Source organism: Lontra canadensis, unplaced genomic scaffold, assembly GCF_010015895.1.
Source record: "Lontra canadensis isolate GAN:19392208 unplaced genomic scaffold, GSC_riverotter_1.0 scaffold38, whole genome shotgun sequence".
NCBI classification, from domain to species: domain Eukaryota; kingdom Metazoa; phylum Chordata; class Mammalia; order Carnivora; family Mustelidae; genus Lontra; species Lontra canadensis.
Window position 1 is genome coordinate 2,807,116 of NW_022631032.1, and position 24,454 is coordinate 2,831,569.

A 24,454-nucleotide genomic window follows, 5' to 3' on the forward strand; every position below is an offset into this window, starting at 1 on the left:
TCGCTCGCGGTTCCTCTCGGCCCCGGATGTGACTGTTTGGCTGAGGCGCCCCGCGCCCAATCCTACATGGGATTGGGCGCTCACGGGTGAGGTCATCGCGAGGCGCCGAGGAGGGAAGCGGGAAGCGCAGGTATGGGGCTGGAGCTGCGGTTTTGTGGCTGTACTCCGGTGCCTTTTCCTCTTTTTGATCTAGTGGTCTCGCGTCTGCCTTCCTGGGCCCCTTTCCCTGTGAGGTTTCCCTGTGCCAGATCCCTGCCTCAGGCTCCAACCTAACGCATGAAACTTCCTCGCTTTGCTAGCCAGTTCCTAGCTTTCCACCTTCGGCTTGAATTGGATCTTCTTTCTTTACTTTCAGCAGCTGAGGTCGTCTTCTCCTGGTCAGATCCGTTTTTTCTTTATTGGTAGTGTACTTAATCAGAACATGTACTTAATCCGAATAGCGTATATTCAGCAAGTAAGGTCGTCATTTGAATCTTCTCCTACCCCCCCGCCCAAATGTTTGGATAGCCTTAAAGTGCCTTGTAATTGCTGATTAAGTGCTCCATTCTTTTGGACAAAATGCAGCCTTTCCCAGTCTTTCCTACTAACCCGATTAATAGACGGATCAAGGCAGCGTGTTTTTATATAATTAGACATTCCAAAAGGGAGAATGATGTGGAGGCTATAATTATAGATGACATCTTGGAAGTGAAAGAATTTACGCATTTGATCATACTGCATTTTCCTAAGTGACCAGAAGTTTTCTGACAGGTTTTAAAGAATGTTTAGTGAGGGAAAATACTAGACATCATGTGAACAAGGCACTGTGGTAAGGTCCTTTACTCGGGTTTTATATAACTCTCAAAACAACTCTGAGGTTATTACTATAATAGGGCTCACAGATTCCCTTAGTAGTGAACTCCACTGTCTTGCCTTTATGTAGTAAGAAATCTTTTAAGTAGTTCCCCTGACGTGTATAATACATTTCTAGTTCACCATTAAAAACAAAAGAACAGCAATTGCCTTCTCTACTCTATGGTAAATGGTGTTTGATTATTATTTGCTAGTCCCTTCATCCCAGATGTTTGTTTTGTTTTGTTTTGTTTTTTCTCCCAGCTTAGTATCCCAGATTCTTTCCTTACTAGTGCTGATGCCATAGGCCTTCAATCATTTTGGTCGCTATCCAGCTTCTCCACATCAAGACCAACTTTGGAAAACTCTAAACATGTGAAGAAAAGTTGACTTATATTTACTATAGTGATAGTGATATTATTTGATATTATTTGACTGGTACTGTAATCTCAGGCTAGGAAGTTTTATTCATTATTCATTTTTCAACTTTGAACTGTAAGACATCCAAGGAAGGAGGTCCAAGTTTTGTCTGGGAAGGCACTTAGATTTCTTTAAAAAAATTTTTTTTCTTTTTTTTTTTTTTAAATAAAATTAAAGATTTTATTTATTTATTTGACAGACAGAGATCACATATAGGTAGAGAGGCAGGCAGGGAGAAGGGTGGGGAAGCAGGCTACCTGCTGAGCAGAGAGCCCGATGTGGGGCTTGATCCCAGGATCCTGAGATCAGGACCCTGAGATCATGACCTGAACAGAAGGGAGAGGCTTAACCCACTGAGCCACCCAGATGCCCCTAAAAAAAATTTTTTTTTCTAAATAAGCTCCACACTCAGTGTGGACCCCCATGAAGGCTTGAACTCACCACCTGGAGATGAAGACCTGAGCTGAGATCAAGAGTCAGATGCCTAACCGACTGAGCCACTCAGGTGCCCTGGAAAAGATTTTCTTTATGACTAAGTCCTTTTCTTTCTACAAATCGCCCTCCTGACCTTGCCCCTCCCCAATTTTTAGTACCCTCTTGCCCTCTGACTGTTCAGAACTTCCATCTTTGTCTTCTACCCTTTCTAAAACTGCTCTCAAGATACCCCACCTTTCCCTGCCCACTCCATGATCTCATAGATGTTGAAGGAATCTATTATCTAATTAGAGTCATTCACAGCAGGACATGATTAATTGCTGTGCTTTAGACATTACCCTTAGACATTACCTATGAGAAGAGAAACTTGTTGACCTGATACCTGAATTTGGAAATAGTGGCACTACCTATTTCTGGTAGGCTTTCCAGTCCCAGTAAGAGAAAAACAAGAAACAGTGGCTTGACAAATCATTTCTGAAAGATTGTTTTCCTTTAACTCAGATTTAATTACATGTTTTTTTCCCACTGCCTTCTACCACAGCAGTCTATTGTTAATACTTTTTTTTTTTTTAAAGATTTTGTTTATTTATTTGTCAGGGACAGAGGGAGAGAGAGTGAGCGAGCACAGGCAGACAGAGAGGCAGGCAGAGGCAGAGGGAGAAGCAGGTTCCCTGCTGAGCAAGGAGCCCGATGTGGGACTCGATCCCAGGACACTGGGATCATGACCTGAGCCGAAGGCAGCCGCTTAACCAACTGAGCCACCCAGGCGTCCCTGTTAATACTTTTTGATGGTGGTCTTTGGGTGTGTTTTAAGTAATAACAAATAATTTTGTAGACTAAGGAAACATGATTTGGGGGGCTCTGGTTGACTCAGTGATTAATAGTCTGCTTAAGCTAATAGGTCTCTTTTTTTATTTTTCTAACTAGGTTAGTGATCAGTAAATATTATCCATATGATGTAGAGATTAGAAGTCTAATTTGTTTAAGAGGTTAAGGTAGAGCTGACCTTGTTCTTGTGAGATTAATAGGTAGATATTACTGCTTCCATTATGGAAGAATTTACGGGAACAGTGTTCTTATCTATAATAATTCCTTTAAGTACAAAATCCATTTATTACCTAATTTCTCACACTTGGGGTGAGCTTAACCAAATGTGTCTTTAAAATTGAGTTAATCGTTTCCTTTTAAAAAATTATATTTAGAAGAAATATACTTTGTCTGATAGTCAGCATTTATTTGGGTCCCCTGTGGGTAGAAAATGTGATGGAGAAATAGAAGTACTAGAAGCCCTATTTCATTCTTGCCATAGATAAAACCTAAAATCCCAGCAGGGATCCAAAACCTCTATGCACATAAAATCCTAAAGCTGTAGAGGGCAGACTTCCGGACTTTAAAGTTGTTTCACTGTAGAAAAACTAAAACTAATGTAGGAAATACGTGATCAGATCTCTAAAGAAAAGAGTTAAACAAAATTATTTGTTTTTTGTTTTTTAATATTTTATTTATTCATTTGACAGGGCGAGACACAGTGAGAGAGGGAACACAAGCAGGGGGAGTGGGAGAGAGAGAAGCAGGCTTCCCGCTGAGAAGGGAGCCTGATGAGGGGCTCCATCCCAGGACACTGGGATCATGACCTGAGCCGAAGGCAGCCTCTTAACCAACTGAGCCACCCAGGTGCCCCTAAACAAAATTATTTGTAGTTGAAGTGGCCTTTTCAATGGTTACTACAAATTTCATATTTTAAGGTAGTATATTGTCTATATTATCTGACAAATCAGTAGTCACCACAGATGACAGTCCCTAAGCCTAAATATTAATACCTTTCATTTTAAATTGTGCTAAGTGTTCTTTTTTCTTGGCTTACCTTGAACATTTGGCAAAAGTTTTTTATGGTAGAAAATTATTTAACTTTTTTTTTGGTAGAAAATTATTTTATGGTAGAAAATTATTTAACTACTGTTTCATTACTTGTCAGCAAAAATCAAACCACCAGAGTTCCCTGTCTTTACTCTCTCTGAGTCATTTCCTCTCCAAACCTCTCCTTTAAAACTTACTTGCTTTTGTCTCTAATTAGTTTCCTCTGTATTCTAATTCAGTGCTTCTGCTGAAATAAAGTATCTTTTTGTCTTTCCCATTTTGTCATCTTTATGAAAATTACTATATATGATTTTGTGACCATGTTTCTGTTACTCCCCCCACCCCTGTTACTTTGATTACTGAAAGTTTTTTTTTAGCAGTCTAGTTATTTTGTGTATGTGTGAGTGCCTAAAAATGGGAGGAAGTAAGCTTTGTGTCAGGAATAGAAACTTTAGGCAGATTGCCAGTATTTTAAATTATTTTTCAAAACAATATTAGGAAATTTATCTGTACAATTGGATTGAATTCAGGTGTCATATCTGAAAATATGAAAGCAGCTATGGCAGTTTCTCAGTAGAGAAATTCTCCCTTGGCTTGTGAAATTAAACATTAAATTTGTTCAGGTAGATTTGTTTGCTTCTTTTTGTCTGAACATTTAGAGTTACATAAATTGCCCTTATTTCCTTTTTTGATTTACCCAACAGGCAGTTGAGGCAGGGTACTCTTATGTGGCAATTTCATTGTATAAATCTGGGATGCCTAGTGTATCAGGAGTCTAAATTTTGCACATAAGCACTACTGTTAAGTGTAAGCAGGTGATAAGAAAATTAAAAACACGTGAGTATGGGGTACCTGGCTGGCTTATTCAGTAGAGCATGTGACTCTTGATCTCAGGGTTATGAATTTGAGCCCCATGTTGGGTGTAGAGATAAATAAATAAATAAACTTTAATAAAAAATAGTAAAAATACATGAGTACATTTAAAAGCCATAATGAGGGGTCCCTTGGTGGCTCAGTCCTTTAAGAGTCTGCCTTCCATCCAGGTCAGCAAGCTAGGGAGCAGGGCATCAAGCTCCTTGCTCAACAGGGAGCCTGCTTCTCCCTCCGTCTCTGCTTTCCCCTCCTCCTGCTTGTATGAGCACACCACTCACTAAATCTTTAAAAATAAAATTTTAAAAAGCAGTAATGAATTATTTGTGACCTTGGGTTATTTTCTGTACTTTCAGAGAATACTAAAGTTAAAAACTGTTGTCAAGGGGTTCCTGGGTGGCTTAGTGGGTTAAAGCTTCTGCCTTCAGCTCAGGTCATGATCCCAGGGTCTTGGGATATAACCCCACATCGGGCTCTCTGCTTGGCAGGGAGCCTGCTTCCTCCTCTCTCTCTGCCTGCCTCTCTGCCTACCTGTGATCTCTGTCTGTCAAATAAATAAATAAAATCTTAACCAAAAAAAACAACTATTGTCAGTGGAATTATTAGAAAACGGTCTTCGTTATTCAAAAATCAGGGAGCCAGGGACGCTTGGGAGGCTCAGTTGGTTAAGCAACTGCCTTTGGCTCAGGTCATCATCCCAGGGTCCTGGGATCAAGCCCCACATCAGGCTCCCTGCTCAGTGGGGACCCTGCTTCTCCCTCTGCCACTCCCCTGCTGTGCTCTCCTGCTCTCTCTCTGTGTCAAATAAATAAAATTTTTAATAAATAAAATAAAAATTTGGCATCCCTTTATATCGGGTCCCATGGACAAATCGTAAAGGCCCGATGACTTTGATCAAATTATTTAACACTTCTGAAACTCAAGTTTTATTATCTTTAAAATGGAATAATACTAAACAGAAGGGTTGTCTTGAGAATAAAGTTAAATAATGTACTGAATTAGTCTCTGGTGGTAAAACCCAAGGGTCTTTTTTTAACCATTTCCCTGGATGATTCTTGGTGTAGTATTCTCGAATTTTAGCATACCTCAGCATCACCTGGAGGGCTTGTTTAAAACACATGGCTGGGCCCCAACCCCAGTATTTCTGGTTCAGTTGGTCTAGGGTGGTATTGGGCAATTTCTAAGTTCCTAGGTGATGCTCACAGTCTGGAGGCCATACTTTGAGCACCATTGGTGTAGATCTAAGATGCCACTTTGACCAGCCTAATAAAACTGGGAAAAGTGAGGGGCGTCTGACTGGCTCAGTTGATGGAGCTTGCCACTCTTGATCTCAGGTTGTGGGTTCAAGCCCCACGTTGGGTGTAGAGATTACTTTAAAAAAAAGTGATAATGGTAATATTTGTTGAGCAGTCATGTACCAAGCACTATTATATGTGCTTTACATATTTTATTTACTTTTCTATGATCCTATAAAATGGTGCTATTATTATTACCACCCCAATTTTAGAGAGAAGGAAAATGAATCACAGAGAAGTTCAGTAACTTGCCCAAAGTCACCCAGCTAATAATATATAGTAGATCTATTCAAACCCAGAGAATCTATTCTCTAAAACATTCAGATAAAAGATATAACTAATGATTGAGCAGCTCTCTCTCTTTTTTAAAAAATATTTTATTTATTTATTTATTTGGCAGACAGAGATCATAAGTAGACAGAGAGGCAGGCAGAGAGAGGGGGAAGCAGGCTCCCTGCTGAGCAGAGAGCCTGATGCAGGGCTCAATCCCAGAACCCTGAGATCATGACCTGAGACGAAGGCAGAGGCTTAACCCACTGAGCCACCCAGGCGCCCCAAAGCAGATCTCTTTTTAAAAAGTATTTTCTTAGTTTAAATATATAATGTTTGTTTATTTATTTTTTTTAAAGATTTTATCTATTTATTTGACAGAGATCACAAGTAGACAAGAGAGGCAGGCAGAGAGAGAGGGAGGGAGGCAGGCTCCCTGCTGAGCAGAGAGCCCTATGCGGGACTCGATCCCAGGACCCTGAGATCATGACCTGAGCCAAAGGCAGCAGCCTAACCCACTGAGCCACTCAGGCGCCCCTGTTTGTTTATTTATTTTAAGATTTATTTACTTCAGGAGGGGTAGAGAATGAATTGGGGTATAGAGGGCAGAGGGAAAGTGAGAAGCAGGCCCTGCTGGGCAGGGAACCCGACACGGGGCTCAATCCCAGGACCCCAGGATCATGACCTGAGTAGAAGGCATACACTTAACCGACTGAGCTACGCAGGTTCCCCTATAATGTTTATTCTTGTGTGAGCCTCACATCAAATACTGGAAGACCAGGTTTGCCTGGGACCCTGATTACAAAGAAAGCCTATTTATGCATGTGCCAGCCAGGGGTCCCATGATCCTGTGTCCCAGCTAGGCTTTTGTAGACTTGATCTTCAAATGTCTTTTTTTTTAAATTAAGTTTTTTTAGATGTCTTTTTAAAAAATATTTAAATGAAATACTGCATATTGCATTTGTCTGCTACCATCAGGATCTTAAATAAGAGATTGTAGTTTTTCCCCCTCTTCTCAGGGTTTCCTGGGCCATAATGGCTGTCAAATGGACTGGTGGACATTCTTCTCCTATTCTCTGCTTGAATGCAAGTCAAGAAGGGCTAGTGGCTTCTGGAGCAGAGGGTGGTGATCTCATGGCTTGGGGTGAAGATGGGACTCCTTTAGGACATACACGCTTCCAAGGAACTGATGATGTTACCAGTGTCTTATTCTCTCCCTCCTGCCCCACCAAGCTCTATGCCTCACATGGAGAAACCATTAGCTTACTGGATGTCCGGTCCCTCAAAGGTTCTGTGGACCATTTTCATGTGAATGAAGAAGAAATCAATTGCCTCTCATTGAATGACGCTGAAAACCTGCTGGCTTCTGCTGATGACTCCGGGGCAATTAAAATCCTAGACTTGGAAAATAACAAAGTTAGCAGATCACTGAAGAGACATTCCAATATCTGTTCCTCTGTAGCTTTTCGGCCTCAAAGGCCTCAGAGCCTGGTATCATGTGGACTGGATATGCAGGTAATGCTTTGCAGAGAGTACTTGGATAATTTCTATATTAGGAATGATCAAATTACTCATCAGGCTAAGTATATCTTTGCTTTTTCTGTTCTCTACTGACATATCTTTTCTATGTATGAATCATTAGCCTTACTTCTACTGCATTTTTAATGCTAACTTGACAAAGCCTAGTAGGTTTCATTCACAAAGTAATCATTTATCCTTTAGCTTTCCTTCCTCTATACCTAAGAGTCATAAACTCTGGGAATTCAAATATTTGATTCTAAATATCTTTTTAAAGAAAAGAGCATGCTAAAGGCAGACTTTATCACCCACTCTCTACAAACTTTTTTTTTTTAATAAGGATTTTTTTGTTTTTACTTTGTTTTTACTTTAAAATTCTGTGGTACATCTATTGAAGTATTGTGTGTTGGTGACCAAGATCAGAGCATTGCATTCAATGAGTTTTGAAAGGAATATAACAAGTTAGACTAAATTCAGAGGAAAGCCATCAGGAGAGTAGATGTATCTAGAAACTCCATTTTGTGGGGGAAATGGAAGTGTTTAATTCTTGGTTTTCATGAGAGGGAAAAGTAGAATGTGCTAGTCTAAATAGAAGTCCTATAGAAGCAGATTTCAGGTTTGTTTATTTGTTTGTTTTTTAATATTTTATTTATTTGAAAGAGAGAAGGAGCATAAGCAGGGAGGAGAGGGAGAAGCAGATCCCTGCCAAGCTTGATTCCAGGACCCTGGGTTCATGACCCAAGCCAAAAGCAGACATTTAACCAACTGAACCACCCAGGTGCCCCTAGATTTTGGTTTAATAAAAGAAAGCTCCCCCCCCTGCCCCCGATAGCTTGAACTTTCTCATAGCAGATGTACTTCTCCTTAAAAGTAAATCTTGTATCACTGGAGTGAGAATAATCATGACTTCTCTTTGGTGAGCACTTAGTACTTGCCAGCTTTACATATATTAGTCTTCACTCTAATCACACCCTGATAGTTACTATTTCTTTTTTAGAAAGAGACTGAGGTTTAAAATAAGTGTCCATATAGCTGCCTGAATTGAGATTCCAATCTTCATTCTCTCTGGCTCCAAAGCCAGTATGTTTTTTCTGTGATATCAGCGGTATCAAGCAGGATATCATGTGTAATGTAGTAGAAAAAGTTCTTGGTTTGGGAACAGGTGAGTTCTAGAAAAAGAACCATTGTTGATTAATGACCTGTGTGCCCTGCACTGTTGTAGGCATTTAATCTACATCCTTAACTGTGTACAGTTATCTTTCAAGACTCTGTGATTCCATTAATTGCATCAAAGATTTATCTATCTTTTTGGCCAACAATATTTACTATTCCCTTCTCTACCCTCTACACCCACTCAAAAGTCAGAAGAAAATGAGGCTGGTTGTTGTTATTTTCATAATGACTGCCATTACCCTCCCCCAAGCTACTGGTATTTAGTAGGCAAAATCAGGGAGTGTATTAAAGCGCTGGGACAGTCCCTAAACAGTAAAGAACTGTCTTACCTAAAATGTGATCCCAGGACCCTGGGATCATGACCTGAGCCAAAAGTAGAGGCTTTAACCCACTGAGCCATCCAGGAACCCCTCATTCTTTCATTCTTCAACTTAATACCAGTTGTCAGTCACCGGTTCATTAACTTACTAGGCATGGCAGTAAACAATTCAGTGTGCAAAAATAACCTATATACTTTTCATGTTACATAAGAAATGGGCATCCAGAATTTATCATTTTGCCTCCAGTTCTAGGAGAGAAGTTATAGTGGCAGGCAGCTGCTAGAGGACAGTGTAGGATATAAGTATTTTGTGAGAAGGAGATTTAGATGATTTGACTCCCAAGACTTACTAAAATGTCACTGTAGATTAATTTCTGCATTGGGTTGTGCTATACCAACAGTGGTAAGACAGCTCAACTATGCTTTTAGGGAATTACTTTCCTTATCTGAAGTTGAAACTGTAATATATTCCACAGTTTACTTCTTAAAACCTAGCTATCCAGTATTATTCTAAACTTCAAGAATAGCCAGCCTATGGAAGGGTCCAAGAATGTAGATACAGGGGCACCTGGATGGCTCAGTAGGTTAAAGCCTCTGCCTTCGGCTCAGGTCATGATCCCAGGGTCCTGGGATCGAGCCCCACATCAGGCTCCCTGCTCAGTAGGGAGCCTGCTTCCCCCTCTCTCTCTGCCTTCCTCTCTGCCTACTTGTGATCTGTCAAATAAACAAATAAAATCTTTTTAAAAAAAGAAAAAAGAATATAGATACAGTAGTGGAAGGGAATTCTTATCAGGTTAATTTTGGGAGCGCTGTCTCTCTGAACAAATATTTTATCTCAAGGCAGGAGTTGAATCATTGCCACACATAGTAGATGCGTTCATTGTAACTATCTTTGTTATTATAGAAATTATAAAAATTATATCTTTCAATCTAGATAGGTTTAAATAATTAGGCAAGCACACTTAGAGGGGCAGGGACTTTAAAGTGGTTTATTAAGACATTTGAGGGGCGCGTGGGTGGGTCAGTCAGTTAGGCAGCTGCTTTGGCTCAGGTTGTGATTCCAGGGTCCTGGGATTGAGCTCCGAGTCTGGCTCCCTGCTCGGGGGTAGGGGGAGCCTGCTTCTCCCTCTTGCAGTCCCCTGCTTGTATTCCCTCTCTCGCTGTCTTTCTCCCTGTCAAATAAATAAAATCTTTTAAAAAAAAAATTTGAGACTGCTTAATATTTATTAAGTAGATATAAAATGTGTAAAATATAAGAATAACATTAGGGGCGCCTGGGTGGCTTAGTGGGTTAAGCCTCTGCCTTCGGCTCAGGTCATGATCCCGGGGTCCTGGGATTGAGCCCCGCATCGGGCTCTCTGCTTGTCCGGGAGCCTGCTTCCTCCTCTCTCTCTTCCTGCCTCTCTGTCTACTTGTGATCTCTATCAAATAAATTTTAAAAATCTTAAAAAATTTTTTTTAAAAAGAATAACATTAAATAAATACATGGGTAGCCACCACTCAAATACAGTTTTCTCTTGTAAAGATCTTTGGAAATTTAAGACCATCCTATATTTCTGTGGCATAAACATTGATTTTTTTTGCCCTTCCTTTCCACATCTGAAAATAAATGCTTCAGAGGTTAGTGTTCTTTCTGGAGTTTGAAAGATCACTAGTACCAGCACTTAAGGATCAGGCTGATAAAAGAGGCTTTTTTTCCTTGAAGATAATTCTTCCGTGTGGAAAGAAATGTTTTTGTAGGAGGAGTAATTCATGAGTGGAGTCATATTGATGTGATTGCTTTCACTTCTGAATGTTTGCCAGTTGTCCACTTTCTCCCCCTCTGACATTTTGTAGGATCATAAACCCCAAACTTTCGAATTCTTTTCTTTCAGTATCTCTTGCTTTCCTCCTTAGGGTGACACCGCTGGAACCAGTGGTCGAGAAATTGTGAAACACCTTAGAATATTCAGCAGTTAGGAAGAGTAAAGTGATGGTATAGAGAATGTCCAGGCAGGAACCGTCTGGAACCTTCAGTATTTGGAAATGATTCTTGGATTGGTAGAACCTGAGAGGACTGTTACTACAATTAGATGATTTCAGTAAATACAAAAAAATGTGTAAGCTGCTGAAAACACTCTGGGTATAGTTCTTGTTTAGATGTCTTACAAGGGCCGAAAATATAATCCAGGCATCACGCAGGACTGTGCAAGAAAGACTTGGGGATACCTGCCAAGACATGTAAGCTAGCAGATTCGGAAATGTCTGTCTTCCTTGTGTTTAGACTTTTTTATAGAGATTGTTTCACATTACATTTTTTTTTAAGATTTTATTTATTTTTTTGACAGATCACAAGTAGGCAGAGAGAGAGAGAGAGAGAGAGAGAGAGAGGAGGAAGCAGGCTCCCTGCTGAGGAGAGAGCCCGATGCGGGACCCAATCCCAGGACCCCGAGATCATGACCTGAGCTGAAGGTAGAGGCCCAACTCACTGAGCCACCGAGGCACCCTGTTTCACATTACATTTTTAAAGATTTTATTTCTTTATTTGACAGAGAGAGATATAGCAAGAGAAGGGAACATAAGCAGGGGGAGTGGAAGAAAGAAGCAGGCTCCCCACCAAGCAGGGAGCCCAATGCAGGGCTCAATTCCAGGACCCTGGATCATGACCTGAGCCAGAGGCAGATGCTTAATGACTGAGCCAACCAGGCACCCCTACACCTTACATTTTAGTACTTGTTCATCTTTGTTATAGTTTCTGATATTTCTTTATTTTACTTTAATTTACTTTGACTTTTTTAGTATTCTGTCTTCAGTCAAATAGCAACTGCTGACTACTTAGTATAATGTTATAAATCTAATCCAGAAGGGTTCAGTGCTTTCCTTGATAGAAACAGAATATAAGTGTTACTGGATGTCACTTCTTTTGGAAGGCTAAGTTGAGGGAAATTACCATCAAAAGAAAACCAAATTGTTAGTATCAGCAGTAGTAATCTTTAAAAAAAAAAAAAAAATTTGTCAGAAAGAGAGAGAGAACACAAGTAGGGGGAGCTGCAGAGGCAGAGGGAGAAGCAGACACCCTGCTGAGCAGGGAGCCTGATTTGGGACTTAATCCCAGGACACAGGGATCATGACCCGAGCTGAAGGCAGTCACTTAACTGACTGAGCCACCCAGGCATCCCAGCAGTAGTAATCTTGTCAGTTCAAATCTATGCCTTTGACTGAACATGGTCATGCTTATTCTAGTGTCCATTTAAATTGTGACTCATAATTATGAGCTAATACTAGTTGGTAAAATATGGTGTGCCTGGGTGGCTCAGTTATTAAGCATCTGACTCTTGGTTTCGGCTCAGGTCATGACCTCAGGGTCTAAGGATGGAGCCCAACATTGGGCTCTGCACTCGGTGTGGAGTCTGCTTGGATTCTCTCTCTTTTTTTCTCTCTCTCCCTTTTTCTCTCTCCCCACTTGCACATGCACTTTTTCTCTCAAATAAATAAACAAAATATTTTTAAAAGATATTAGATGGTAAAATAAGGATGTCTATTCTCTGAAATATGAAGAATATTTTCCTTTTCAGATTAGTTGCTGTGGGAATAAAATGTATCACTAGATTATAGAGTAAAATCAATTCACAAAGCTTTTTGTTTTGTTTTATACAGGTTTTAGTTAGCCTTTCATTCAAATCAATTTAGTAGGTCCAAAATCATAGTATGAAACAACAAAAAACCTGCATATATCAGGATGTCAAATTAACCAACAGACAGGTATGGAACTTCTGCTCTTTTCCAGGCATTGTGCTAGATATTAGTAAAGATGAATTAAATCTCAGGGCTCCTGGCTGGCTTAGCAGTGGAGTATGTGACTCTTGATCTTGAGGTAATGAGTTCCTGCCCCATACTGGGCATGAAGTCTACTTAAAATTTAAAAAAAAGAAGAATTAAATCTCAAGAAACTGACAGGTTAGTAGTATGTTGGTAAATAGCATAGAAATCAAATATGGGAGAGAAGTAAGCTGGAATAGTTAGAAAAGCCGTCTTAGAGGGATAGGGACTTGAGGTAAGCCCCTAAAATGGGTAATTTAGGTAATGTGAAAGGAAAGAGAAAGCGTTCCAGATTTCATGTATTTAACTTGTCAGGCTTTTTGACTTGCAACTGGCATAGGCTAAAATAAATAAATCTCATTATTTATTAATGACTTCAGGGTGCCTGGATGGCTTCAGGGTGCCTAGATGGCTCAGTCGGTTAAGCATCTTCCTTCAGCTCAAGTCATGATCCCACGGCCCAGGATCAAGCCCCACATCATTTTCCCTGCTCAGAGGGGAGTCTACTTCTCCCTCTCCCTCTGCCACTCCCCCTGCTTGTGCTTTCTCTCTCTGTCAAATAAATAAAGTATTTTAAAAAATTAAATACATTTCATACTCTTCCATTTTACTTGCAGAGATAAGGGTACAATGACTTAAACTGGCAATTGCTTAAGAATGTGGATTGCACTTTAATGGGGTTGTTAATCACAAGTTATTTAGGATCTTGTTTTCTAAATTCTACCTCACTGCCCACTGGCATCCTGGTTTTGGCGCCAGGGTAGCATTCCCCTGGCATATTATAGTGCTATGTGAATTTTTAAAAATTTTAATATTGCTGGACCTGTGTTGTAGTAATTATTATGAGACTACTTTGGTGACTTTATTAGAAGTGGAATAAGCATGGTAATTGAGCAAAATGGCTAAACATCTGTTTGCATGACTCCCTCTTATTTAAAGGTAATGCTATGGAACCTTCAGAAAGCACGGCCACTCTGGATTACAAATTTGCAGGAAGATGAAACAGAAGAGATGGAAAGCCCACAATCGCCTGGTCAGCTTTTAAACCCTGCTTTAGCCCACTCCGTGTCTGTGGCATCATGTGGTAATATTTTTAGCTGTGGTGCAGAAGATGGTAAGGTTCGAATCTTTAGGGTGATGGGAGTTAAGTGTGAACAAGAATTAGGATTTAAGGGCCATTCTTTGGGAGTATCCCAGGTCTGCTTTCTGCCAGAATCCTATTTGCTGCTTACAGGAGGGAATGATGGGAAGATAATGTTGTGGGATGTAAGCAGTGAAGTTGAGAAAAAACAGAAGAGTCCTACGAAACCTACTCACAGGAAGAAAACTAAGAGAGCATCTTATACGAAGCAGGGTGGAAACACTCATCATGCTCCAGCAGATGAAGAAGAACATGGCAAAATTTTACCAAAGCTAAGTATTGAACATGGAGAAAAAGTGAACTGGCTCTTAAGTACGAGAATAAAGGGATACCAAAATATATTAGTAGCTGATCAAACTAGTTGTATATCTGTATATACCTTAAAGGAATTTTAAATCCAATAAAATCATTTGAAAAACTGCAGCAACTTTTTATAGTTTAAAAAAATCCTTCGGGCTCTCTGCTCAGCAGGGAGCCTGCTTCCCTCTCTCTCTCTCTCTGCCTGCTTCTCTGTCCACTTGTTATCTCTCTCTGTCAAATAAATAAATAAAATCTTTAAAAAAAAAATCCTGATCGTTCATTTTTGTCATTCTTAATGTTTGTCATATGTGGAATAGCACTATTCCATCATATAAATTACAAGGCATCTGAATGAAAGATAATTGGGTAATACTTTATATAGTAAGTGACATATTAAAATTTGAAGGAGGAGAATATTCACTCTGTAATGGCCATATTATACCAGCCATTTTACATGTTTCATTTCTTCCAAATCCATGATATGGGTGCTTTCTCTCATTTTATTGCCATAGTAATTGAGACTTAAAGATACTAAATAACAAAGAACCAGGAAAATTGCAGGCATGATTACTTACCTAGAAAGGATCTTGGTTGTCTTGTTAAGCCTCCTGCCTCAGGGAAGCCCACATGTGATCTAGTCCAAGTGTAGTCACCACATTAGTTATAACTGGTTATTTCAGATCCTAGGATGTCATGAGGAGCCTTACCAAGGTGGAAGAGGAAACCTGTTCTTGCTTGTTCCCTGTAAAGCCCAGAAGGCTTTGCTGACAATTACTTGGTGTTGTTTCTAAAAAAAGGACTTCAGAGTCAAATCAGTTTAGGATATTATGCAGTAATCCAAGCTGTGATGCTGATAGAACCAAGAATAGGCTAAAGTTATGAACAAGAAATTCTTTTTTTTTTTTTTAAGATTTTATTTATTTAACAGAGAGAGATCACAAGTACGCAGAGAGGCAGGCAGAGAGAAGGGGAAGCAGGCTCCTTGGTGAGCAGAGAGCCCAATGCGGGGCTGGATCCCAGGACCCTGGGATCATGACCCAAGCCGAAGGCAGAGGCTTTAACCCACACAGCCACCCAGGCGCTCCATGAATAAGAAATTCTAAGAAGATAAAAAGTAGGGTGCCTGTGTGGCTCAGTTGGTTGGACAACTGCCTTTGGCTCAGGTCATGATCCTGGAGTCCTGGGATCAAGTCCCACGTCGGGCTCCCTGCTTGGTGGGGAGTCTGTTTCTCCCTCTGACCCTCTCCCCTTTCATGCTCTCTGTCTCACTCTCTCAAGTAAATAGATATAGAAAAGGAAAATCATTCTAAAAAAAATTTTTTTTAAAGATAAAAAGTAGAGAAGAGATAAAAGAGGTCAAGAATATGGGGAACCTGGGTGGCTCAGTTCATTGAGCATCCGACTCTTGGTTTCAGCTCAGGTTGTGATCTCGGTTTGTGGGACATAGCCCTGCATCAGACTCTGGGCTTAGCGCAGAGTCTGCTTGGAATTCTCCCTCTCCCACTATACCTCCCCCTGCATGCATACTCGTGTTCTTTCTTTCTCCCGTTCTCTCAAATGAAGAAATAAAATCTTAAAAAAGAATAGAAACCAAGATAGTATATCAGGCCTGAGTGGCTGTCTTCTCTACATGTTCTTTCTGCTTCTACTTATCTTGCCTACTCTTTTTTCTTTTTTCTTTTTTCTTTTTTTTTTTTTTTGAAGAGCTTCAGGACAAGCAGGGGGTGGGGGTGGAGCAAGGGAGATTCTTTTTTTTTTTTTTTAAGATTTTATTTATTTATTTGACAGACCCAGATCACAAGCAGGCAGAAAGGCAGGCAGAGAGAGAGGGGAAGGGAAGCAGGCTCCCTGCTGAGCAGAGATCCCAATGTGGGGCTCAAACCCAGAACCCTGGGATCATGATCTGAGCCGAAGGCAGAGGCTTTAACCCACTGAGCCACCCAGGCACACCGAGGCAAGGGAGATTCTTAAGCAGGCTCCATACCCACTGTTGAACCCAGCATGGGGCTGGATCTGAGATCCTGAGATCATGACCAGAGCCGAAATCAAGAGTCAGAACCAACTGAGACACCCAGGTGTCCTTATACTAACTACTCTTACATTCCATGTTTTAAAGAGAATCTGGTTATCATTATCCTTGTTTGCAAAGAATTTTCTGATGAGTGTGATTTTAGTCTGAACACTTTTCAGTGACAGAAACCAAATTCAAATTGGCTTAAGGGAATAAAAAGGAGGTTTTTTGCTCACATAACTGAGAAGTCCCAGGATAATCCAGCATGTCCTGCTGGAGTAGCTAAACTGATAAGATGTGAGTCTACAGGTACCCCACCTACAGAAAGTCTTTCCTAGAGGTGAAGAAAATACGGTGATTTGGAGCCTTGAAACAACAGTACCTGAAACAAATGTATTCCTGGAGACTTTTTTTTTTAACTTGCAACTAAGAGTCCTGACCAATTAAGTGGGCAATCAATAAATATTGTTGAGTGATCTCACTTGGAATTTAAAGAAAGGACAATACCATCTTGGCTCTAAAAAAAAATTCACTGGTAGGGGCAGCGGGCACAGTTAGTGGAGCTTGCTACTCTTGATCTGGGGGTTGTGAGTTTGATCTGCACATTGGGAACAGAGATTACTTTTTTTTTTTTTTAAGATTTCATTCATTTATTTGACAGATCACAAGTAGGCAGAGAGAGAAAGAGGAGGAAGCAGGCTCCCTGCTGAGCAGAGAGCCCGATGCGGGACTCGATCCCAGTACCCTGAGATCATGACCTGAGCCGAAGGCAGCAGCCTAACCCACTGAGCCACCCAGGTGCCCCCAGGGATTACTTTAAAAAAAAAAAAATCACTGGCAAAGGACCTTGGCCCGAGTGTTGACAGAAACAAGGTTCTAATTCCAACACTGGGCAAGGCTCTTTCCAATTTGGGCTTTAGTTTCCATGAAAGTGAACAGCTTGAGTTAGAAATCCTCTAAGGTTCTTTCATGTGCCTGTTAAATGGAATGAAAATATCATCATCATAATATGCTTATCCAATGATTCTAATATTAAAATGTCAGGAAGAACTAATGCTCATGGCTAATCTCTGGAGGTTTTAGAGGGATCTTTTGAAAAATTACCCAAGGGGCGCCTGGGTGGCTCAGTGGGTTAAGCCTCTGCCTTCGGCTCAGGTCGTGATCTCAGGGTCCTGGGATCGAGCCCCACAGCAGGGAGCCTGCTTTCTCCTCCTCTCTTTCTGCCTGCCTCTCTGCCTTCTTGTGATCTCTCTCTCTCTCTCTCTCTCTCTGTGTTAAATAAATAAATAAAATTTAAAAAAAAAAAAGCTGAAAAATTACCCAAGTACAGCCTCTTTTTGGCTATTGAGTCTGAATAAATTAATGGGAACAAGGTAAGAAGTACTTAAACCAGGGTTGAAACATCAGCCCTAAACTTCTTTTGGTTACTGATAACATACCCACTCAAACTGCCTAAGCAAAAGAGAAGATTACTATTAGGGAATGGGGAGCAGAATTCTCTAATTTACTAGAGCAGAAATGCCCCTTCACTTGAGTTTTTAATGAGGGAAGCCATAAACATTCAGAACAGCTGGGGCATCTGGGTGGCTCAGTTGGTTAAGCATCTGCCTTCAGCTCAGGTCATGATTCCAGGGTCCTGGGATCAAGCCCTGAATCAGGATCCTGCCCAGCAGGGAGTCTGTGTATCCCTCTCCCTCTTCCCCTCACCCCTGTTCATGCTTTCTCTCATTCACTCTGCTTTTTCTCTCTCAAATAAACAAAATCTTAAAAAAAAAAAAAAGGAAAGAAAAGGCAAGCTATGGACTGGGAGAAAATATTTATAGAACATAAACCTGCTAAAGGATTTACATACAGATGATATAAGGAATTTTAACAACTCAAGAAAACAATCAATTAAAAAAAATAAGGAAAATATTTGAACAGACACCTCTCCAAAGTGGATTACAAATGGAGAATAAGGGCACCTGGGTGGCTCAGTTGGTTAAGTGACTGCCTTCGGCTCAGGTCATGATCCCGGAGTCCCGGGATCGAGTCCCGCATCGGGCTCCCAGCTCCATGGGGAGTCTGCTTCTCCCTCTGACCTTCTCCCCTCTCATGCTCTCTCTCTCTCTCAAATAAATAAATAAAATACTTTTTTAAAGAATATTAAAAAAAAACAAATGGAGAATAAATGCATGAAAAGGTATCAGTGATAAACCAAATTAATTCCACAATGTTATGTCTAGACACATCTGTAAAAAGGGCAAAAATGTAAAGACAGACAATGTTGGTGAAGATGCAGACCAGTTGGAACTCTTCCTACATTGTTGTTAAGAATGAAAAATGGAACAGCCACTTAGGAAAAAAGTTTGGCAGTTTTTACAAAGTCAAACATGTACTTACTATACGACCCAGCAGTTCCATTCCTAGATATCTACCCAAGAGAAATAAAAACTTGTGTCCACACAAAGATCTCTACCAAAAGGTTTATAGCTACTTGACTTAAAATAGCCAGTTGAAAACAAACCAAATAGCCATCAGTGGGTGACCCTTGGAACAAATTGTGGTTTGTGCATGCAGCGGAACACTGCTGAGCAGTAAGAGCAACAAACTGATACTTGCAACGACATAGATGAATTTCAAAAACATGATGCATGATGGGAGCTGGACACAAAATGCTGCATGAAAGGCAAAGGAGAAAGTAGAGTTTACCAGAGGTCAGAGGTAGGGGACAGGATTGATTGCAAAAAAGTGCAAGAGAACTTTTGGTGGTAATAAGGGTAATGTCCTATGCTCTTTATCTTGATCGTGGTGGTGGTCATAGGACTGTAAATATTTGTCAAAACTCAGCAAATCATAGTTTTATAATTACTGAATTTTATTGTATGTAAATTACATTCAAAATGGATTTTTTTTAAGAAAGGCTGCATTCTATACAAGTATATTTTCAAGTGTCTTAGGGCTCTTTTCAAGCCTATTACCACCCAATGCCCTTGTTTATAGAAAGTGTAAGTGGTCTCACACCATGACTGTGTGTCTTGCTTTATCACTACTACTTTTTCACTTAAAATTAGGATTTTTTACCCCTTAGGTTTCACAATTTACGTTAATGTTTTTTCCATTCTTTTTTTCTAATTTTTAAGTTGTGACGTTAGAAATATCAATACCAACAAGAGTTTAAACTGGGCATGTGTTCAACAGAAACACTTTATTCAGCAGACACCAGTCCTCCAGAGCCAGTAGAGTCACTAAACACAAGTGTCAATAACCACCCCCCTCCAATGTTCCATTATCGATTCTCCATTAACAGCAGTAGCAGAAATTAACAGGAAGAATTTATAATGTCATAGAGTATCTTTGGCTGAAAAAACTAATAAAATCTAAAAATGTTTTAGGGGCGCCTGACTGGCTCAGTTGGAAGAGCATGTGACTGTTGATCTTGGGGCTGTGAGTTTGAGCCCTATGTGGGGTGTAGAGATTACAAAAGAGAGGAAAGGAAGGAAGGAAGGATGGAGAAAGAAATGGAGGGAGGAAGGAAAGAAAAAAGAAGGAAGAGAGAAAAAGGAAAGGAAGGAAGAAAAAAGGAAGAAGGAAGAAAAAATGTTTTAAAATAAATGGCAGATGTAGTTTTTTTTTTTTTACAAAATTCTGTAAATCTAAAATTTATAAAGTGAGAATGCATGAACCAAGTGATGCACGTAATTCAATTAGAGAAATGTCTTATAACTGAGTCATTGCTCTGCCCAAGGTAGTATCAACTTGCCAAATGCAAAGAACCTCCTCTAAAGCAATTAGTGCCAAATTCATGTGAGAGGTAATTTAGTTTCAGCAAAACAGCATCAGCCATCACAATAAATTAATGTTGGCAATTTAATTTTATGAGTTGTAATTTGGTTTGTATTTAATATGTACGTTTCTTTTCATTTTATAGTCACATAAGAGTTAAAAGAAGTTGATACTAATGATGCATTTGGACATATTTAAGCAACATTATACTAAAAATAATTTCAGCATAAGTAATTACTAATCAATCCTAGAAGCCTAATTTTTTTTATCTTTTAAAAACGTACAGTACTCAAGCTTGAATGCATGGACTTGTAGATAAGAGTCCTGAAAATCTTCCGGAGTGGCCTTTAGCATCTCCATCCATGTGAGACTAGGATGAATTGATGTTGCTGGGGAATGTGGGGAAATTGCAAACGTGGTACCAGTAGTTTGCTGTGGAAGAGGATATTTTGGAGAAACATAGATTGTTCAGAATAAATTCCAAAATAGCCAGATGGGAAAACTAGTCACATTTTCAGTAGGAGGTATTAGAGTCAAGAATGACGCCCAAGTTTTTAGTTTCAGTGACTGGGTGGATCCTAGGGCCCTAAATCCATGCAGGGAGCACAAGAGGCTGGGCAGGTTTGACTACTTAGACCTCCTTTATCTGCCCGGACTGGTCCTGGCCATTCTGGTGTCATTACCATCAGCTCTCCAAAATGGCACAGAGCTGTTATTAGTCAGGAGTCTGGCTGCACTGGAGAGGCAGGGTGATTTGGAGGATTACTGGACTCTTTAAACCAGAGTGGAGACTAGGTAGGCATTTCTTTCTCTTTGCTTCCCTTAAATCGCTTACACTTAGCCTTGTTCCTTTCTTAATAATACACTCTAACTTTCTAATCCGTGTTATTCACGAAGCATTACGTTTTTTGATTCTTAGAATTTTTAACATTTTCCTTTCCTGCATTGCTCTGTAGAGATTTTGCGCCCCCTAGAGACATAATTCATAACTTCCTTTGTTTTCACAGATTTTGATAGCCTCAGATTAGTCAAATAACTTGATTAGCCCCGACCTGGATTTTTTTCTAAGTGAGTTGGACAATTATACATCTTCTTATCAACTTTCTTTTTTCTTTCTTGTTAATAAGGAATTCTTCATGCTCTAAGTAACCATTTATTATTTAAATACCAAAATTTTAAATTATTTTTGTCTAAGTAGACCTCTCTAAAATTAAGTAGACCTCCATTTTGGAGATGGGGGAGGGAAAAAATTAAATGAAATCAATTTTTTTAGTTTTCAAAAGTTTAAATAACTATTTTCCAAAAATATTTTCCAGGGTTATAGAATCCTTGTTTGTATTTTGGAAATGTCATTCAGCTCTACTATCCTACCACATATTTTCATTGTCTATGACATTCCCATCATTGGATATGGCTGTTTCTTCAAAGGATGACTTTTCCTTCAAAGCTCTTGTCCTCTGAGATTCGGATGTCTTCATAATCTTAGCTGCAAATCAGATCCACCAATGAAGATTTTAAAATATCTGGAGGGGCGCCTGGGTGGCTTGGCCGTTAAGCATCTGCCTTCCGCTTGGGTCATGATCCCAGGATCCTGGGATGGAGCTCCACATCGGGTTCCCTGCTCTGCTGGAAAGCCCACGTCTCCCTCTCCCCCTCCCGCTGCTTGTTGTGTTCCTCTCTCGCTGTCTCTCTCTCTATCAAATAGATAAATAAAAATCTTTTAAAAAAAAAAGAAATATATAAAAATATAAGTAGAAAATATCTAGATGCCTGAGTCCTGTTCCTCAAAAACCCAATTCAGTACCAATTAGAGGTTCAATATGTTGCAGATCAACTCACCCTTCAAAAATACTAAATAGTGTGGGGGCACCTAGCGGGTTCAGTGGGTGGAACATGAGACTCTCTATCTCAGCGTTGTGAATTCAAGCCCCAAATTGGATGTACAGATTACATAAAAGTAAAATCATTAAAAAATACTAAATAATTAGAATGAAATATATTTTTCAATTGATTTGCACACCTGTCAGAATGGCTAAAATAAAAAACAGTGACAACACCAACTGCTGGTAAGAATGTAGGAGAAATTAGATCTCTCATTTGTTGCTGGTGGGAATGTAAAATGGTACAGCTACCCTGGAAAACAGTGGCATTTTCCTACCAAAAAATATGCCCAAACCATGTGACCCAGCAATTGCTCTCCTGGGCATTAAACATATGTTCACATAAAAACCTGTACATAAAAGTTTATAGCAGCTTTATTCATGGATAGCCCCAAACTGGAATTAGCCTAGATTCCTTAAAGAGGTAAATGGTTAAACAATCTGATATATCCATACTGTGGAATACTACTCAGACTAAAAAGGAACAAACAAAAAACTAACAACAACAACAAAAAATTTAAAAAAGAAGGAACAAACTATTGATACATACAGCAAACTGGATTTCATGTATTTTCAAATTACTGTCATGAATTTGTTATAATATCCTCTTTTATTAGTCTTGTCATATGGGTTTTTTTTTTCTTTTTTTCTTTTTTCTGTTTTTTAAGTAGGCTCCATGCCCAGCATGAAACCTGCAGGGCTTGAATTCATAACCCTGAGATCAAGACCTGAGCTGAGATCAAGAGTCAGCATGTGCTCAACCAACTGAGCCACGCAGATGTCCCTTGTCAGGAGTTTTCAAAATTTTAATAGTCTTTTCAAAGAAGCAATATTTGCCTTTGATAATACTATTATTTGTTTTCTGTTTAATTGCTGCTCCAATTATTATTATTTCCTTCATTCTGTTATCTTCATGTTTGATTTGTTCATTTTCTAACACTTTGAGATGGACACTTAGCTCATTGATTTTTTTAGCTCCCCCTCCCTTTGGCATATATGCATTTAAGGCCATACAATTTCTTCTAAGTATGGCTTTACCTACATCCTTCTAATTTTATGTGCCACACTTTCATTAGTGCTCTAATATAACATTCTAGTTTTTTCAATATAACATTTTAATTTTTCATTGTGATTTATTCTTTGATACATGAATTATTTAGACACGTGACAAATATTGACACGTTTCTCTCTGATACTGGAAACAAGAGATGAGAAGGATATCTCCACCATTATTTGTATTTGATATTCTACTGGAGGTCCTAGATAGTACAATATGGCAAGGAAAAAAAGATAAAAGCCATAAGAAAAAGAAGTAAAACAGTTATTTACAGATATGATTATGTATTTAGAAAATCAAAAGAATCTAGAGACGAATTGCAAAATTTAAAAATGGATTTAGTAGGGTTGCTGAATAAAAAGAAAAAAATATAAAAATGGTAGTATTCCTATATAACAGCAACAATAAAGGAAAAATTTAAAATGCCATTTATGATAGCAACAGGAAACATCAAATACTAATAAATAAAATGAAAAACAAAAAAAACTCTACAGATAAAAAGTGTAAAACATGATTGAGACAAATTAAAATCTAAAAGAGGGGGTGCCTGGGTGGCTCAGTGGGTTAAAGCCTCTGCCTTCGGCTCAGGTCATGATCCCGGGGTCCTGGGATCGAGCCCTACATCGGGCTCTCTGCTCAGCAGGGAGTCTGCTCGCCCCACCCCCCCGCCTGCCTCTTTGCCTGCTTGTGATCTCTGTCTGTCAAATAAATAAATAAAATCTTTAAAAAAAAAATCTAAAAGAGGGTTTTATCATATTCATGAATTAGAAGATAAAGTATTATAAAGATATCAGTATAATTCTAATCAATCCCAGCTAGTACTGTTATAAAAATTAGGCAGCTTGTTGTAAATTTTATATGAAAATGCAAATGGTCTAGGGACGCCTTGATGGCTCAGTTGTTCAAGCAGCCAGCTCTTGATTTTGACTCAGGTCATGATTACCAGGACTCCTGTCCTGGTATCAAGCTCCCTGTCCGGTTCCCTGCTGAGTGTGGAGCCTGCTTGAGGATTCTCTCTCCCTCTCAATTAATTTATAAATAAATAAATAAATCTTTTTAAAAATGCAGATGGGGGCACCTGGGTGGCTCAGTCGGTTAAGTGGCTGCCTTCGGCGTGGGTCATGATCCTGGGGTCCTGGGATCGAGTCCCACATTGGGCTCCCTGCTCCTCGAAGAGGCTGCATCTCCCTCTCCCTCGGCCTGCTGCTCTGCCTACTTGTGCTCTCTCTGTCTCTGTCAAATGAATAAATAAAATCTTTAAAAAAAAATGCAGATGGCCTAGAATAGCACAGTTAAACTTGAAGAACAGAGGTGGAGGACTCATACTATATGATACACTTATTATAAAGCTACAGTAACTACGAGTGTGGTATGGGCACAAGAATAGATACATAGACCAATGGGGCAGAATAAAGAATAGAAATAGATATTTATAAACATGCAAACTCGATTAGTGACAAACATGCACTGCAGAGCAGTGAGAAAAGGACAGTCTTTGCAATAAATGGGAGTTG

At 39.6% G+C, this 24,454-nt stretch overlaps 1 protein-coding gene across 6 annotated transcripts; it reads left to right on the top strand.

Annotated features, from left to right (window-relative positions):
• Window positions 1–58: 58 nt before the first annotated feature.
• Window positions 59–14,350, top strand: WDR53 (WD repeat domain 53). Of its 6 annotated transcripts, XM_032869364.1 has the most exons (4): window positions 59–130; window positions 6,998–7,493; window positions 13,726–13,900; window positions 14,021–14,350. In XM_032869364.1, the coding sequence occupies exons 2-4, from the start codon at window positions 7,014–7,016 to the stop codon at window positions 14,320–14,322; spliced, it is 957 nt and encodes a 318-aa protein (XP_032725255.1). In that variant the 5' UTR covers window positions 59–130; window positions 6,998–7,013; the 3' UTR covers window positions 14,323–14,350. The 6 variants fall into 6 exon arrangements, with proteins under 6 accessions (XP_032725255.1, XP_032725252.1, XP_032725257.1 ...); XM_032869361.1 differs by having other exon boundaries at window positions 13,726–14,350; XM_032869365.1 differs by having other exon boundaries at window positions 84–130; window positions 7,212–7,493; window positions 13,726–14,350.
• The last annotated feature ends 10,104 nt before the right edge of the window (window positions 14,351–24,454 follow it).